Source organism: Hibiscus syriacus, unplaced genomic scaffold (assembly GCF_006381635.1).
Source record: "Hibiscus syriacus cultivar Baekdansim isolate YM2019G1 unplaced genomic scaffold, ASM638163v2 tig00111388_pilon, whole genome shotgun sequence".
In the NCBI taxonomy this organism is placed as follows: domain Eukaryota; kingdom Viridiplantae; phylum Streptophyta; class Magnoliopsida; order Malvales; family Malvaceae; genus Hibiscus; species Hibiscus syriacus.
Window position 1 is genome coordinate 808,875 of NW_024063076.1, and position 19,034 is coordinate 827,908.

Genomic DNA, 19,034 nt, shown 5'->3' on the forward strand with positions numbered 1-19,034 from the left:
GCTTTTGCATGTGCATTGGAATAAGTGTTGAACATCCTATAACATGTTCAAGTAAAAAATTAGTGTTCACAACATGTATTATCAAAAATTTTCTTCACTTATAATCAAGAAAATAACAATGACATTAATGACTTGAACCCGAATTGAACCAATAATATGATAATCGAACTCGACTTGCATTCGATTGATATGAATCCGAACTCGAGATTAATCGGGTAAATAACTGGTGTTACACGATCTTTTATGAACCTTACCTATAATTGACTCAACATATAAATGATCCAACGGCAGGATAAGAATGATATCAACATCACACAAAGCTAAAAACAAAGCATCAGAAACTAAAAAGAAGTTCATCTACATAAAGAGTCTCATCATTTCGTATATAGAGTTTAATTTTTTTTTCTTCTTCTTTAAACTCTCTTTAAAACTCACAAAACTCAATCCAACATCTAAAGGAAAATAATTTTTAATCTATGATCTTCATTATCAACGTGGAATCATTAAATATTTTGTTTCCTTCTCTACCTTTTCACTGTTTGAAATTGAAAAAATATGTCGAGAAGTGAAAGTGGGGCAAACTTTCGGTCGAATCGCGTGATAACAGTGACGTTTCTTGTTGTTTAGGTAAAACCTCACAACTATTTCTGTTTGTAAACTTTTTTCCCCTATCTTTTCAAGATTTCGTATTGACTAATTCGGATCGACTCGTGTCGCACATCTAATTTTGGTGGGCAAGTCTCTCGGCAGGGATTTTATGCATATACAATGACTCAAACTTAAGATCTTGCTTAAGCGATATCAAGCTATTTAGCATTTGAACCAACCTTGTTTCTCCTCCTTTAATGCATATATTAAATGGCTCCTTGGGCCTATTGAAAATTTTTCTTTACTTCAAAGTTAAACCTGAAACAACTAAATTGATCATTTTTATAATTGAAGGACTAATTTGATAAAGCTATATAGTACAAAGACGCACCAGACCGCATAACATTTGGAGGGAAAGCTTTAGTTTACGTATCTGCTAACTTTGGATTGGACAAAAAGACAATTATAAGGCTAAAATTTTCAACAAACAACTGTAAAATCTTACCAGGCATGGAAAAGGAAGTAAGTTTATGCATAACTTTCAACTGTTTTGAATCGGAACAAAAAGGGTTAGCCGTATTAGCACTTAAGGACAGTAATTACTTTAAGAAATCTAAAGCGAAAACAAGGGAAAGCATTGTTTGCCCTTTCAGACAATGGTGAACTGGAAACACATGAAGTTATCTTTGCATAATAAGATGTTACAGGATTGGTCATGGACCATGGTTATCTACCATTTTTCCTCTATTCTGGAAACGTTTTGAACTAATACAGTGGTAGATGAAAAGAATAAACTAAGAGGAAGAAAAAAGAACGGGAAACTCTAGCAGACCAAGATTCAGGAATCACTACAAAAAAATTTCAAATTACCGACGAATTTAAAATCTATCACAATTTATCAATGAAAATAAATTATTCTGTCACAAAGTTGTGACCTAAATGTAGTTTTTGACCAAATTATTTTTTCCGTCAAAAAGTTTGTTCATTTCAATAAAAAAATATCAATTTAATTTATGACGGAACAATGATTCCGTCGGAATTTTTCTCACTTTAATAAAAATATACTAATTTAATTTGTGATGGAAAAATCATTCCGTCGGAAATAAAAAAATATTATCACCACCTGTAAACAATTACCATTTATATGCATTTCTTTACTTTTTTTTATTTATATGCATTTATCTTTTTTATTTTATATTGTAATTTTTGATTGTAAAATGTTGTTTGTCTACATGATTTAGCTATCTAATTTCATGAATTATATATAGCATACTCAATCATCTTCTTATAAAAATAAAATAAAATTTTTCCTCTAAGGTTATTGCTTTGCATATAATTAATGATAATATATATAATGCAAATAGCTTCCTTTTCAAAAAAAAAATAATGCAAGTTGTTTTTAATCAATTAATAAACTTCTTTTTAATGATGTTGATAACATAATTATCATTTTTTACATTTATAAGAAGAATAATATTTTAAATTTTATTATTTGTGAGCTGAGGTAAGTTTAAATTTATTTTTAAAACATAATGCTATCAATTTATTAGTATTATCCTTTTAATTAAAAAGGTGTAAAATATGTCAACAAGTAAAGAAAATATTTTTGCATGTAACATAGTTTAATAATGTTTTTTGCGTATAAATAAAAACGTTAATTAAAATTTTTTGCATGTAATTTATAATAATAATACCATAAATCTTGATTTTTTAGAAAAATTAAAAAATTTAAATTAAAAATTTAAAAATTATTATTTAAAATTTTACTAATTTAAGTATCTCAATTTAATAATACATAGAAACATGTTTTAGTATTCAGTATGGATCGATCATGTACAATATTGATAGGCTAATAAATGGTCACATTATTAATCCTGATTTCGAGCGGCCACTGTTGGAGTTCATCACATTTGCATTAAGTAAGACTAGATTTATGGATCGAGAAAATATTAGGTGTCCATATAATCGACCTAAATGCATAAATAAAAGTTTTTTAGATCCATAAATGATTAAAGTTCATGTGATCACCATGGCTTGTTCCATATTATTACAATTGGGTGCATTATGGAGAGCCACGTTTTTCTCTAACTGGTTACTATAACCATCTGACGAGATCTAGTACTCTAATATCAAAGTATGCATCCATGAGGTAACAATCATGATTCCCATGAAGTAGATATTGGTGGTCCTGAATTAAATGCATATATGTCAGAAGATGATCAACCACCAATTGGTTCGATGCAAATGTTTTACGATAGATTTGGTGCTTCTTATGAACATATATGACCCAGTAGCAATGAGTCCAAGTTATCAATGGTTTCCGAATGAATACACTGAAAAGCACAATATCATATTCCTAATGCATGCTACGATGACCTTTGTTGAATAATGCAGAGGTTAATGCCCGAAGATAATGTCATGTCCGAATACTCTTATGTTTTGTTGAACTATAATGGTTCAATACTTTTATTTGCTCATAAATGAAAAGACAACAAGGTTAGTGCACTTTTCCTTCCTTAGGATTTAGAGAGAGGTTTTAGAGACGACTACCTTATTTTTTTTAAAAAAAATTAAAATTAAAATTATATTTTTTACTTTTCTTTAAAATTATGCACAATATAACTACCCGAATAGATTACAAAAGAAACAAAATTATTATTATTCTATTTTTATTTTATGTGATAATTTTAAAAGTGTTTTCAATTTTGTGACAGAATATGTGGACCATCAAAATTTGTGACGGATCCACATGTTCTGTCACAAAATTTAGAGTTTTTTTAATTATCCTCTCATTACTTCCAATTTCCCTCCATTGAAACATAAAATTTGTGACGAGTTCATATGTTCCGTCACAAAATTTAGAGTTTTTTTAATTACCTCTCATTTCCTCCAATTTCCATCCATTGAAACATAAAATTTGTGACGGGTCCACATGTTCCTCACAAAATTTAGTATTTTTTTAATTACCCGCTCATATCCTCCAATTTCCCTCCATTGAAACATAAAATTTGTGACGGGTTCACATATTCTGTCACAAAATTTAGAGGTTTTTTACTTACCCGCTCATTTCCTCCAATCTCCCTCCATTGAAACATACTTATTTTACACCTTTTTTCTATTTAAACCTTTCTAAACTCATTTTTCTGTAATTTCTTTTTTCTTATTTCTTCTCTTCTTATTATCTCATTTTTTTCAACAAAAATAATTTAGATAATACTTATTGAAATTACATTTTATTACAATCTATTTTAATTTTAATTAATTTTTGAAAATTTTAATTTGATTATTTAGACATTTAATCTGGCTTATATAGCTCGTCAACTCCATCTCTCCAATCTAGTTTAGATATTTGATTTCAACTACTCAAACAAATATGACTACTCAATCCAGCTTGTCCGCCTTCATGTTGTTGCTTGTGACATTGTAATTCAATATATGAGAGTTATTGCGGGAAACATATTTTTTTGGTTGGTGCACTTGGTAAGGGGTTGGATGATTTTTTTATATGATAATTTTTTTATAAAAAAATAATTTTTTAGAAAAAGTATTTTAAATTTGTGACGGAATTTGTGATCCCGTCACAAATTTCTGACAGATCCACCAATTCCGTCACAAATTTGTATGTTCTGTCACATAAAAAATTCAATTTTTAGAAAAAAAATATTTTAAATTTGTGACGAAATTTGTGAAACCGTCACAAATTTCTGACATATCCACCTATTCCATCACAAAATTGTGACGAGTATACATGTTCCGTCACAATTTTTGGAGTTTTTTTTTACCCGCTTCCACTTCCTTCAATTTCCCTCCATTGTACCATAAAATTTTAAATTTATCCACTTTTTTACCTAATTTTTTCCTATTTAAACCTTTCTACACTCATTTCTCTCTCATTTCTTTCTTCTCATTTCATCTCTTCTTATTAACTCATTTTTCTCCTTAAATGTTCTTCTCTTAATTTCATCATTTTTTTTATTATCATTATTATCAATATTGATGTAAGTTTTAGTTTTTGTTCAATGTAATTTCTTTCAATATATACTTTGTTTATTATATTATTTTTAATTAATTATTAACATCTTTCATTATATTTTGTAGTTTGCTTGAAAATTTTTAAATGATAACAATTCTTAAGTATACAAACTTTGTATTTTACTCTCTTTTTTTATTGAATATTATATTTTTTATGTATAGTTTACAATCATATATTTATATTTATTAGAAATATTAAATTGTGAAATATATGTTGTAAATCCATATTTAATCTTAGTTAATATGCTGAATTTAATTTTTCATTATTTATTATTATTTTCTTATTAAGGAATTGTTAGTATTATTATTATTATTATTATTATTATTATTATTATTATTATTATTATTATTATTATCCTTTTTTTAAATTAATGTAACTATTTTAATTGTATTATTATTAATTTTCGGCAAATTAACTAATTAAATAAAAATTTGGATTCATAATATTTTGGAAGGAAAGAAAATTTTTCAGAATCCCAATAAATTTTCTCTCATTTTTTAAAAAGTAAGATTTAAATTTTCGAAGGAAAATATGTAATCCATCGGAAATTAAAAATTCAGATTTTCTTTTTATATTTTTAAATATCCCAACGGAAAAGATATGTTCGTCGGAAATATAAAATATAAAATATAATTTATATATAACATTCCGACAGAATTTAAATTTTCCGCCAATAATATACTGACGGATTTCCGTCAGTAAACTTTTAACGGGTTACTTTCTTCCCTCGAAAATATTGGTTTCGACCAATATTTTACTAACCACTCTATTCCCTAAAAAATTCCGTTAATAAAATTAAATTTCGTCACAAATTCACTCGCAAAATTCCATCATCAATTACATATTTTTTTTAGTGAATCTAACGCATACTGTCTGTCTTGTCTGGTGGTCTGAATGTTGTATTAGAAGAAGGCAATGGCACCTGAGAAGAACTCGAAGGGTACTGCGGTAAACATTGGAGAGGTTCCATGTTCTTATCGATAATGAATTTTAAGAAAGACCCTTGCATATTCTCACCTTGAAGAGAACCTCCATTTCTATGTACTTTTTCTCGGCTTCAAGCATCAATCTTCTCAAGAGTTTCTCTTCTGCGTCTCTTAGGAACTTGAACTTTGGTGGAGGTGAAGATCTCAGCTTATTTAGCTCGGCATCTGTTGATGATTCAAAGAGAGGGTTGAATCCCTGGCGGTGATAAGAACCTAAAGGGTTTAAGGGAGGTGATTTGGTTGGTTGAGGAGAAGCCATTGGAGTGTCGATGGTTAAAATAAGATCACTCAAGCTCCTTGTTCTTGAACCCTTTCTGCTTTTGTCGCCTCTAGACCGGCCATCTTCCGAGTCAAGATCTTCCTCGGTTTCCTCCTTGATTGTGAAGAGGAATCTAGGTGGGCCGGCCAGATTGTGAAGTCTCATGAGCTCTGATTCGATACCCTCTTCGCCATAGCCCTTCAGCAGCAAATCCTTGCTTGACCCGAGTTCCAAATCTGGCTCAACAACGCCATTAATGGCTTGGTCTTTGACCAAATCTTGAATGTTGTTGGTATTGGAGGATGCGTGCAGAGAAGCAGATTTCTTCCAGCAGAACAGCTGAATGAGTTCCTTTGCGTATTTGGTGTAATCATCTTCAACTTGTGAGCTTCCAATTAATCTCTTCTTCCACCAAAGCAAGTAGTAAAGCTCAGCAACAAGAGCTAATAAAAGACAACCAAAAACCAAGCTTAAACCAATCCCTAATCCACTGAAAGATGTCATCTTGCTTGAAATTCACATCTCCTGGGTACATAAAATCTTGGATTTTGCTTGAAATTCAGTACCAAAAGTGGAAAAAAAGTTTGTCAGATTAAAAAAAGGCCTTTAAATCACAAAGCTCGTATTTCTAAAGGAAACTACTATGAAATAAAGAAAGAACCCTTGGATAAGCTTCACTTTTACTGCATTCACAAGTTAATATTCCTTGTGGTGAAGAATAAAGGGGGCAATGTACAAATTTGCCTAAAACAAACGCCACTAGGAATCTGAGGAAAAAGCTTACTTCAGATACAAAACTTACCCTTTAAGTTCAAAATCTCAAAGCAAACAAAGGAACACCACAAAAGTTGTTTAGGCTTACTGCCAATGGAAACAAAAAAAATGAAAGCGAAATTATATTTTGTGGAAATTGAAAACCGAAGGCAAATTGAATAGTCAAAACTAGGTCTGTAAAGGAGAGGATACATATCGCGAGCTACTCGATCGACTCGATCAAGGCACGATAAAAACTCATATCGAATGGACTCGAGTTCTTAACGAGTCGAAACGAGCTACTTGATATTCGACTCGAAAAGCTCGTGAGCAGCTCGAAAACATAATATATTAAAATTTTATTTTTTAAAATAAATTATTAATAATATTAACATTTATGTATTGATTTTTTTTTTATAAAAAATACAGTAAGATTTTCATGTATTTAAAGTTTAGGTTCGAGTTTGAGTTTGAGGCTTCAATCGAGTTAAGTTTAAGAAAAAAATTTCTTCATTTCGAGTCTTTTCGAGCTGCTCATGAGCTTCAGTTTAGAATTTCGAGTTCAAGTTGAACTTGAAACTTTTAAACTTACGAGTTTTTAAATTGAACTTCATTTCAGAATTTTCGAGTCGAGTGGAGAATTCGTTTACACTCCTAGTCAAAACAAAGAGCGTTGAAAAGAGAGCAAAGAAAAGTAAAATATATGATTGCGGGTCTGCCAAATGTGTGTTTTGGAGTCTGTGAAAATGGTAATTGCTTGGAGAATGCCGCTCACATAGGAAGTAAAGTTATTAAAACGAAGAGAAGGGTCAAATTATAGTTTTGGTCCCTCTGTAATACTCGGATGATAGATTTATTTGTTTTTGGTTTAATACCAAAATTAGTGCTCAAACTATACCGTTATTCTCAAATAGGTGCATAAACTATATTTTTACTCATTCAAGTACCTAACATTACAAACGTTACCCGTTAAGTGCCTCGATCGTAACGGCTATTATAAAACTCTTTTAAGTGACACTTGTCACCATATTAGAATTTTAATTTTTTTAAAAAAAATAAAAATATCATTAAAAAATCCCAAACCTTTCCCCTGTGTGCCCCTTTTCCCTCCCTTGCTCCCTCTTTCCATGGCCAAACGACCAAAGGTACAACGACCGATCAAATAGTCGATCAAATGGTTGGCTTCCATGGTCAACGAAATGACCAATTATCACAATCGAATTTGAGGGAATGAGCATTTGAGATTTTAGAGATTAGAAATTTAAATTTAGGGATTTGAGAACTTAGGGTTTTGAGATGATAGTAAGAGTTGTGACGGGTGGTCGGTAAGGATGGGCATGGGGATTTTTTATCCACCCGACCTGAAAATTATAAATCCTCCACCCGACCCGACCTGACCTAAAATAATATATTTATTAAAAATATTATTTTTATTCAGTAAAATAAGAATTTAATTGAAATAAAATAATATATAGAGGTGTATTATTGCAATTATCCCTAAATATATAAGGTAAAATTATAATTTTTCGGTTCAGTTAGAGTAGGATATTTTTTACCCTAAAACCAAACTTGACCATACTCGAACATAACCTTAAAAAACTTGACACATCACGACCCCAAACTCGAACCCAAATTAAAAAAAAACATTTGACCCGATCGGGTTAGGTCAAAACCCTTCGAGTCGGGTCCCATGCCCATCCCTAGTGGTCGATGAAATATGGGTGGCCAGTCGCCAGCGAATGGGTGGCCGAAGATGACTGGTGGTTGGAGTAAATGAGATTAGAATAAGAAATTTTAAGAGTTTGAGGTTTTTTTATATTTAGAAAAAATTGGGGTTTTTAAAAATAAATTATTTTTATTTTAAAAAATAAATTTCTAAAATTATCAGATTATAATACGTGTCACTTAACAGGAAAATTAACGTCGTTGAAGGCCTGTGCACCTAAATGGGTAACATTTGTAACATTAGACATTTGGATTAGTAAAAAAATAATTTAGGCACTATTTGAGAATAATTATATAGTTTAGGCACTTATTTTGATATTAAGCCTTTGTTTTTTTACTTTAACTTCACACAATTTAATCACTCTACTTTTATGACCTTTTTGCCTGCAAGTAATCTTTAACTGAATTTCAAGAGAGTGGCAAAAGGTCATCCATGAGAATCTAGCTTTGGGTTTTGATGGGAAGATGTGAACTAAAGATATTGAGCCTTAAGAGAATCTACCGTTAACTGTCTTTTCTGTCCACTTTTCCTTTTTTTTTTACGCAAATCTATACCTTGATTTCATATTTTATTTGAATACATTCATTTTTTTTATATAATTTTAATCTATTGATCAACTAATCCGAATTGAATCAGCAGAACAATTGAATGAGTTCCTTTGCATATTTTGATCCAAATATGACCAAACGGCAGATTATATGACCAAATATCCTGGTATGCTTTTCTTGCAGATAAAAGGTTGATCTATTAGTTTAGGTTTTCTTTTTTTTTCATTAAAAAAATCTAGCTTATTCGAACCTAACCGAAGTGGGGGACTAGGGGTGGGAATAGACAAGGCCAGGTCATGTTTTAATAGGCATGAGTCTGGCCTACGATGAATTTTGTAGGCTCGGCCTGGCCTTTAGCATGTCAAAGGCTTTTATTTTGGCTCGGCTTAGCCTGTTTAAAAACATGTTTCACAATAAACATTTAATATTCATTTGATAGTTATTTTTACTAAAAAAAATAACACACATTCTATAATATGTTAAACAAACCCTTAATATATAATTTGGTTTAATTTTTAATCTAACGTTAATTTAGTTGGACACATATATATTGGTACCCAAAAAAATAATATAAGTATTTTAACCACTAATTTTTGTCCCACATACCTATCTGCATAGTACCCAAAGTCAGCACCATACCTTGATGTTCCCGACGTCTGCACTAGCACACCATCAAATGTTGCTGACGCCCAGACGTCCATGCTCCATTTTGTTGATATTTATTTATGTTTGTAATGGATATATAATAAAAAATGAATGAAACAATGGTAGGGAGACCCGCTCGTGAGAGATGATTGGAGGGGGAGAGATTGAAGAGAGAAAGAAATGGGAAAAGGGGGTTTGTTTAGTTTTAGGTTTATATATTAGATTTAGGCTTAATTACCTTCTAGACCCTATAGTTTAGTCAAATATTTTCAGTTTAGTCATTAATTTTAGAGTAAAGTCTATATTAAGTCACTCTAACTTAGGCGCATTTTACAAAGTAGTCACTCTAAATAGGCTGGCCTATTATGCTTATAAGACTTAATAATAACTCAAAGCCTGACCTATTTAAATTAATATACTTTTAAAAAAAACCTGAGCCTGACCTTTTTATTAAATAGTTCAGGCCGTAAACCCCTGTAGATCGGCCTGACCTATTCCCACCCCTATGGGGGACTTGATGGATAGATCCACCCGTGTGACCCATTGTTAAGGATTTAAGACCCACCTGAAAGGGTATTGAACTCGACGTCGATTGATGCCGAACTGAAATTATAAACATGGCCCATATGGGTTGGATATCAGAGTGCACAAGGGACCATTGCCAACAACATCGAAAACTGATGGATCAATGCGAAAACTGTACAGGTCTAATCATCTAAGTAAGCTCCGAAAACGACCGATTGGCTAAGCATCAAAATTTTACTCCTTTATGGGGCGAATACGGCGAAAGTGCAAGCCTTAAAGGGCCCCCGGGTTTGGTACGCCGAGGCATTTAAAAAAGAACTGTGAAATGGTAATGATTTTGGAAGCATCTTTTATAGAACTAATGGCTCCTAAATTTGGATTATTTCATTGAATTCACTTGTAAGTTATATGGAGTAATAATATTTTATTCCCTTCGAATAAGGTAAAATGACTTATGGTGTTTGCCTCTCGGTTTCCTTCAATTGTTATTAATGGAATGTTCGAAGCAACAATGATGTATTTGTTTTAGCTCAATATCGTAGGCGAGTTATTTATTTATTTAATTTAATATGATATTATATATTTTATTTTAGAAATTATATTTGATATAGTGATTTAAAATTCGTCACGTGAGCATAACGAGTTTCAATAAAATATATTATTTTATTGAAAAATTTCACTGTGATATGAGAAAATTTTAATAAATAAATTGTATTTTTTTTGAATTTATCATCTCGACATGATGAGTTTAAATAAAAAATTATTATTTGGATAAACTCGTCAAGTGGATATAATGAGTTTATCTTACACTGTAACATTTACCGTGGATCGTAAATTAATTTTAGATATGGTCTAGGCCAAGTTTTTTATCCGTGTAACCTATTGGATCAATTTTACCGTATTTGGTAGTATAGATGTATAACGATGGTTGGTGTTTAGTTATTGTTAGCGACGGCAGGCCTAAGATGGTTGAGAGTGACCCAAGCATGCCATACAGCCATTCATTGGGCTGAACCGTTATATACACATTTTGGACTGCCCTATTGGTTTCAAGTCGTCTAGATTTTTGGGGTTCTAAGTCTTTTAGATTTAGGGTCGAATTTTAATTTATTTGTTTTTCTAGAACCCAATTGGAAATGGAGTGTTAGTTCAAAAAACGTCCAAAGCAGTCCGGTTAGAAGGTAATCAAATTCAAACCCATACGCCATGCCGATATGTGCCATTTTTTATTCCCAAATTCAATGGCATAATGACGTGGAATAACCTTATTGGCTGTGAAATCCACCGCGCACAGGAATCGGGAGGTTACGAACCATAAAAACAAGGACAATTTTCAACAAAAAAAAAAAAGTCTCTGCCATAACCTCATCTCATCTCAGTTTCTCCCCTACTCATGACTCCCTGAAAAAAAAAACTCTTTTGCTTGTCAAAAGAATCTTTCATCAAGCAAAATCCATGGCGAGGGCTCTAATTTCATCACATCCGTTCATCGGCACCCCACTTCCATCATCAAAAAGCTTTCGCCATGGTGGCCTCTATACTAACTCTAGACTTGCCTCCACCGGAATCCGTCTAAGCTTCAACGAAATCCCTCCGATTACTTCACTTGATTCTTCCGTCGATTTCCAAGCACTTTTTACCAAAGCTGAGAGCCTCCTATACACTCTCGCCGACGCTGCTGTTGCGGAGGATCCAACCGCCACCGCTGCCGGGTCTGCTGACGATGCCACGCAGAAAAATGGTGGTTGGTTCGGTTTCATCTCTGAATCAATGGAATTTGTTCTCAAGGTGAAGCTTCTCTCCCAAGTCCCCGTGTAAACACATATTCTACACATCAAAAACTAATTACTGATTAATTATCTAACTAAATATTGCTGAATTATTATTTTTTCGTTTAGGTGTTGAAAGACGGATTATCGGCATTACATGTGCCTTACGCGTATGGATTTGCGATTATATTACTTACGGTTATAGTTAAGATTGCTACGTTTCCTTTGACAAAGCAGCAGGTTTGCCTTTGGTTCAACTTGTTTAGGAAAAGAAAGTGCTTAAAATTTAGATGTGGGTTTGATTATTTCCATCTCGAAACTCGAAAGTTAACATTGACGATGGTTTTTAGGTGGAATCAACGCTAGCTATGCAAAATCTTCAACCAAAAATAAAAGCTATCCAACAAAGATACGCTGGAAATCAGGTAATACGGAAGTTTGAATTTGATTACTTACTTTTTTATTGATTGGAAAGGTTCATTTTTTCTCTTTTGATTCTATTTAGGAGAGAATACAACTCGAAACTTCTCGCTTGTATAGGCAGGCTGGGGTTAATCCTTTGGCAGGTATCCTTTTGATTAACCACTTGATATTCATGTTTTTTCTTCCAAATTTAATTAAATTTAGCTTCTTTTGAAAGCTTTTTTTTTTTTGCTTTGTTGGTATCTTATCTTATAAAAACCGATGATAGAGAGTTTATGATGGTTGTATGGCAATTGACTTGAACTTAAATGTTAGTATTATTTTATGAAAGGGAGTAAATAATGAATTTATGATGCAATGGTTCTCGTGCCATTCTTTCTCTTCAGGCCTTTTGCCTCTCTTCATTTTTATGTAGGCCTTGAGTCTTATAGTTATTAGCTTCATAGGAGATAGGACAATGCTCATCAGTATCTTAAATCTTTGTCTTTGCAGGTTGCTTCCCTACTTTAGCCACTATTCCAGTCTGGATAGGCCTGTATCAAGCTCTTTCAAATGTGGCAAATGAGGTACTAAAGTGGATGACGTAGCATTCTGATTTCTGAATGATGTTGGAGAACACTTTCACATGTCAAAAAACTTTGATTACTAATTGCTGCAAATTTTTACTCAAAGGGATTGTTGACGGAAGGTTTCTTTTGGATCCCTTCTTTGGGGGGGCCAACTACAATTGCTGCTCGACAAAGCGGGTCTGGAATTTCTTGGCTTATTCCATTTGTGGTAATGAACTTACTCCCAAACTTTGATGGTTAACAATTCTCTTCATTATTTTGTAGTTTTCAGCATTTTGGATTTCCTTATTTGTTTGTATCTTACACTTGTCTGTGAGTCTGTGACAACTCTCTATTTTACTTTTTTATCTTCTTTTTAAATGCTACAGAGGTGTTAAAGAGACTGATTGTTGTTACTTATTTAAGTATTTTAGTCTCATTGGTGTTGATTTGTTTATTAGCAATTGTGCGAATGAGACCACTATTTTTGAAGATTGATTATATTGACCTTACCTTTATAATTACCCTAATAATTTGTAGCATATTTACCTTTGGTTCGATGGATGAAAAAAATATGATTATAAATTTATAATACCTACTAAATTTGTGTGAAGCTATGGCTTAACTATATTTTACAGCTGAGATTAGATTAAGAATAGCAAATTAGAGTTTTGAGATGTAGCTTCTGTTGACCAGGTGCAGAAACCACGTTCTTCCTTTGGTTCATACATCTGATTTTATTCTCTAACATATGAGGGGCAATGATCATGTAGGATGGCCATCCGCCATTGGGTTGGCATGACACTGCTGCATACCTTGTTCTACCTGTGCTTCTTGTTGTTAGTCAATATGTTTCAATGGAGCTGATGAAGCCGCCCCAGGTAAGAAGAACAGCCTTCATTACTTCCATTTCATTCCGATTTGACATATTAATTTGGTTAATAGTTTAAACATCTCGATTTTTTTTGGACAGACGGATCCAGCCCAAAAGAATACACTTCTTGTTCTCAAGTTTCTTCCACTTATGATTGGTTACTTTTCGTTATCTGTTCCATCAGGATTATCAATTTACTGGTTGGTCTCTTTTAGCACTTTTACTGAAACCAATAGGCTTAGCAATATGCACTTGGCTTCTAGTTTAGTTTCTGATTGTGTCACAAACATATAATATATGCAGTGGCTTTGTATGGTCATCATTCTGAACCATGACTGAAACATTTTATACTTGCACTATCATTAATTTTACAATGGTGTATGTTCCAACAGGATTAGAGAATTCAAAATTCATTTTTTTCTTGTATTTTTCTGTTGTTAATAATTCCTTTTGAGGTTGGATGTAGATATGCAATTGGAATTTGCATATATTAGCATAAAATACGTGACTGAATTTGCATATGTTTGCATAAGATACGTAACTGACTTTGCATACGAGAATAAATTGTCCCAGCTTCATTGCTTTTGATTTCCTCCATATTTAATTTCGAGCACTAACCTCTATATCTCCGCATGTACTATCTTCATTTGTTTTGACATTATGCTGCATCATATGTGTGGATTCTGTCCTTGTTTGTCTTTTCTGTTGAATGTGTATAAACATGTTGATTGTTCTAGCCTTCTAGATGAGGTTGTTTACTTGAACACTATAACCTTTTTCCCTTTTACAAAATAGTGGTACACCCAACTTGCTGTAAAAATTCATCTTACTATTCAGCTATATGGTTTGTCGTTTCTGAGATGTGCCCATTTTCAGGTTTACAAACAATGTCCTTAGCACTGCACAACAAGTGTGGTTACGCAAATTAGGTGGTGCAAAACCTGTTGTTGATGAGAGCGCTAGTGGAATTATTACCGCAGGACGTGCAAAACGTTCAGCTGCTGAGACAGAACGTCATGGGGATAGGTTAGTGCCTGGCTTTTTAAATGATAACAGTGTTCTGTTTTTGCTTCAAATTTAGCATGCTGAAAAACAAATGGAAATTAACAGGTTCAGGCAATTAAAAGAAGAAGAGAAGAAGAAGAAGAAAGGAAGCAAGGCTCTGTCAGCAGATGAGGCTCAGGCTCTAGATTCAGCATCTGATTCTGATGGGGAGTCAGAGGATGAGACAAAGGGCAAGGTAAATTTTTACTTTCAGTGACTAGAGGCTGCTCTTTTCATTTTAAGGTCTCTCTAATCCATGTTTGGAATTTCTCTAGATTTATTCTCACAATAAACAAAGGGGGTATAGAGCCCAATGCACAGTGGATGCTGGTGGAATATTACTACTTTCTTGAACTTGCCATATGTTTTTTATTACCCTCTAGAAGATAATGATGTCTTGTTTAGATTGATGGCTGTCAAACAGAATTTTCTTATAGGATCATTTGCAAGGTTTTAACCTTGCAAGTTGAATTCTATGAAGTCATTAGCGACGATAGTACTACTTTAGCTGTCATTTATGGATTTTCTAAATTGCCATATAGGGCAGCAAAAAAAGAAGCAAAAATGACATGAGAAGCTAGTCATCTTTAGGAAGAGACGAAATTAATCTGTGACTGCGTGTTTATGGAAGCATGATTACACGCACAAAGTTTTGACTTTATGGTGTCTGTAGGTGGGTTCCACTGCTGCAAAATCCAATATTGATTGAACTATGCAATAAAATCAAACATTTTCTTTTGTAAGTTAGTGCATGCTATTAACATGGGGAGGATTAGTTAGTAACATGAGTGGGACATCAGCTACAACCACACCTGTCTTGTCTATATGCATAAATGAAGTCTATTCGACTGTGGTTAACTCTAAAACAGCACTGGCCATTCTCTTGTTCTAGAAGAATATATGTAAAATTGCATTACCTATTTCAGTAGTAACAAATCTATACAGGTATGCGAGGTTTGCCTTTTTCTATGTTGATAAACATAAACTTTATTTTAGGCTTTTAGGTCGGAGGCTGATAATTTGATGTGTTGGTGTGATGATTTCCTAATATTTTACCATTTGAAGTTGTGCCAATTACTGCCTGCAAATCTGAAACTTGACCACATTTCGCTTGTTAAACCAACAACTAATTTCAAGTTTCTAACAGGATGGTGAGAGACTTGAAGAAGCATATGCTTCCAATGAAAGCAAACAATTTCCTAATATTTCGCAGCCAAGACGAAGCAAGAGAACTAAGCGGAAGCGTGCTGTATGAGAAGATTGTAGTGAGTTGTGTATATCTGAAGAAGTGTATTATTTTTAATTTAGTGGCAATTTTGATGTTGGCTCATTCAAGATGTTTTGTAAAATCATGAAAACAACTCTGATTAAAAAACCACCACGTCCATGCTCCAAAAGGCCTATATTTTTCTTATTTCAGTCGTTACTCAATTGTGAACTACTAATCTGACATTTTTATCTTTTGGTATGTCGAGCTAGCTTAAGTATTTCAAGCCTCATCCCTGGAAACATTTGTGATAGGAATCTTGCAGTGTTAAACATTTGTGATAGAAGCATATAATAGTACACCAATACTTGCTTTTTCATATGTATCTTTAAAATTAAAATTCTTTTCCTACAAAGACATATCTGACCTCCAATCCAATTGGTGTCACCTTATCCTATCTCCCACATTGGCTGTTGCATCCATCGTTGTGGTCGTTGATTTTCTAATGGGTTCGGTCCAGATTGGGAGTTATGAACCCTCCTCATTTTAACCTGCTTTTCCATCATTTTATTACAGTAGTAAGGAGACTTTTTCGTGAATGGGTTTCATTATACTAGTTTTAATCTTAAAGAGACAACACAGTGCTTACCCATGCAGGTAATACATGTCTCACTTGAACTCGAGATCTGAACGTGAAGTCAACTGTTGGCACTAAAGGAAAAACATAAATTCGTTACAATTTAGAAGCTAGAAAAATACGGAAAGCCTGCTTGATGTAGTTGCGTGGTATGCGTCGAATGCTAAAAGAGATAATGTAAGATTGCCCGATTCAATGACTTGAACATTGATTTGGTAGCCCTGGGAGTTGAGGATCTACAAGGAGCCATGCTAGTAGAAGAACGTAGATTAGAACTTGCCCTCTTATCTTATCTAGGTGGTTGTATCCGTTGCTTGCTTTAGTCTATTTATGGGACTCTTACAAGAATGGAGGAGCATTTTAACGGTACATTTTCTGTAATCATAACCAAACTTGAAAATAGATTTAAGAATGTTTGTGAAAAGTGCTGGGGGATTATGTACAAGATTGTCAAGATTAAAAAATTCTAACATGATAGCCCACCGCTTATGCATGACTGTTACCAACAACATGAACTTTAATTATATGTAATATGTGGTGTATGTATTATGCATGTTTGTAAGTTGGATTGAAGAATCAATGGCGTTGAACAGCAAGTCTAATAGTTTCCCTGCGCAAAATATTGGCTTTGGCTACAAGATCCCTGTTTTAGCTGAACAATCTCTCACAAACTACCAGAGCCAACAGCCACTATTACCAACGACAATATCCACACATTTACGGTATTCAGAGAATCCTAAAATGAAGAACAAATGCAACAAAACTGGATTTTTACTAGTAGAAATTGCATTCTTGGTGAGCTTTGAGTTAAGGGATTCCATCGTTGTCGAGTACTAGGTCGCTTGTGATAGGATCACGCAAATCGTATCCATCCCAACGCAGTACATGGTCCCTGCAGCCACCATTCTCGTTCAAAACCCAATTCCGGAATATATGATTCACTGTTGGAAAGAAAACAACTTACAAATGAAATATGTAATTCCCTTCATATACACGGTTGGCAGGCGGATCACGGACACCCTGGAACCATTAGGCGGATCAGATAGTGTTTGTAAACAATCATCGAAACCCCCCCCCCCAAAAAAAAAGAACTTACAATCTTCTCGCCGATGATTCTGTTGCAGCCATTGCAACGGACATACACCATTGGAATATTATGGCGAAACAAACCAAAGCGATCGGCCCGCACATTGACGCTGTATAGTCAACGAAGCACAAAGATTAAATTATAACGATTCTACTTTATCACACAATGAAATGTAGATGAGAGGTATCTTACGCGCTACGGAAGATAACTCCATTGGCCGGGGTCGGCCATTCTATCTGAAATTTTGGTTCAAAGTAAGTATATATCCTACAAGAATTGACAAGGCAGTAAGTAAATACAAAGACAATAGATACATACAGAGCCAAGGCAGTCGTAAAGAGGGGCGAGGTGAGTTCTGCAATGGATGCATAAGAGGAAACCAGTTGGAGTATTCCTCGGAAATCTGATGGTGTTTGGAGGCCTCTCCCCCATTGGAATGGAAGAAAGAAATTGGGTAAATGATATAGTTGGATTGTTTAGAGATTTCTTGATTGTGAGCTGTGAAGTGGATTCAAGCTTCATGGAAGGAGAAAGGGTTTTATATACACAAAATGTGAACTGATTGCTCCTTTGTTTCGGTTGTAACTGTCAGGGCGAAAGGGATCTTGCCGGTAAACTAAACCCTAAAATCCATGAACTCCCGGCGAGCTTGGTTAAAATGAACTTTGACGATGACAGTTACTTCCACGTTGCGATTTTCGTATTAAATTACCATTACGGTTTCAATTGCAGGTGAGATATTACAATTATGGATATCATGAACATTACGACATGATTCTAAAAGAAATGTGTTCATTATTTTTTTTTTAAATTTTGATTCATTATGGATATTACAATTATTATTTAAAATTTTGATTCTATATTTATAATTTAAACATATTTAAAAGTTAATAGTTAAAGTTTTTTTTATTAATTTAGATAAATACAAATTAATATTTGTTGTTTGAATCTAAAATTTTTAAAAATAACAACAATTCTTTTTACAACCGAGGTGGCTTGATTTACGCGTATTAAAGTTTAAGCTAAGATATGTGAACGTGTGTATTAAAATATGTTAGATGGCTTGAATACCTAATCACACTTAGGGATAGTAATTTCACTCGCATCCGAAGGGTTTCAATATGATCGGATCGAATTTTTTAAAAAAAATATCAAATTCGAGTCTGGTTGTATTTTTTAAGCGATGAATTCGGGTCGGGTCAGTTTCGGGTGGAGGGTAAAAAACTTCGACCCGACTCGAGGATAATAATATAATTTATTTAAAAAATTATTATTATTTTTAATTAAATCCTTAATTTATATATGATCGAGTCAGAGTCGGGTGGAGTACATATATTTTTCGAGTCCGATCAAATGTAATATATAAATTTTTTGGATCAAAT

The 19,034-nt window shown here is 33.3% G+C and overlaps 2 protein-coding genes and 1 long non-coding RNA gene across 3 annotated transcripts; 1 reads left to right on the forward strand and 2 right to left on the reverse strand.

The window, feature by feature from the left end:
- Positions 1 to 5,505: 5,505 nt before the first annotated feature.
- On the reverse strand, positions 5,506 to 6,761 carry LOC120160003. Its single transcript, XM_039170476.1, has 2 exons — positions 6,669 to 6,761; positions 5,506 to 6,406 (listed from the first exon to the last, which is right to left on the reverse strand). The coding sequence occupies exon 2, from the start codon at positions 6,368 to 6,370 to the stop codon at positions 5,612 to 5,614; it is 759 nt and encodes a 252-aa protein (XP_039026407.1). The 5' UTR covers positions 6,371 to 6,406; positions 6,669 to 6,761; the 3' UTR covers positions 5,506 to 5,611.
- A 4,638-nt stretch (positions 6,762 to 11,399) lies between these two features.
- On the forward strand, positions 11,400 to 16,096 carry LOC120160001 (inner membrane protein PPF-1, chloroplastic-like). Its single transcript, XM_039170471.1, has 11 exons — positions 11,400 to 11,851; positions 11,962 to 12,072; positions 12,183 to 12,257; positions 12,338 to 12,398; positions 12,748 to 12,821; positions 12,928 to 13,032; positions 13,577 to 13,684; positions 13,777 to 13,877; positions 14,554 to 14,703; positions 14,788 to 14,917; positions 15,869 to 16,096. The coding sequence occupies exons 1-11, from the start codon at positions 11,519 to 11,521 to the stop codon at positions 15,974 to 15,976; spliced, it is 1,356 nt and encodes a 451-aa protein (XP_039026402.1). The 5' UTR covers positions 11,400 to 11,518; the 3' UTR covers positions 15,977 to 16,096.
- Positions 16,097 to 17,212: 1,116 nt separating this feature from the next.
- Positions 17,213 to 17,744, reverse strand: LOC120160007. Its single transcript, XR_005519395.1, has 3 exons — positions 17,662 to 17,744; positions 17,530 to 17,585; positions 17,213 to 17,457 (listed from the first exon to the last, which is right to left on the reverse strand). It is a non-coding gene; the product is annotated as an uncharacterized LOC120160007 (long non-coding RNA).
- Positions 17,745 to 19,034: the final 1,290 nt, after the last annotated feature.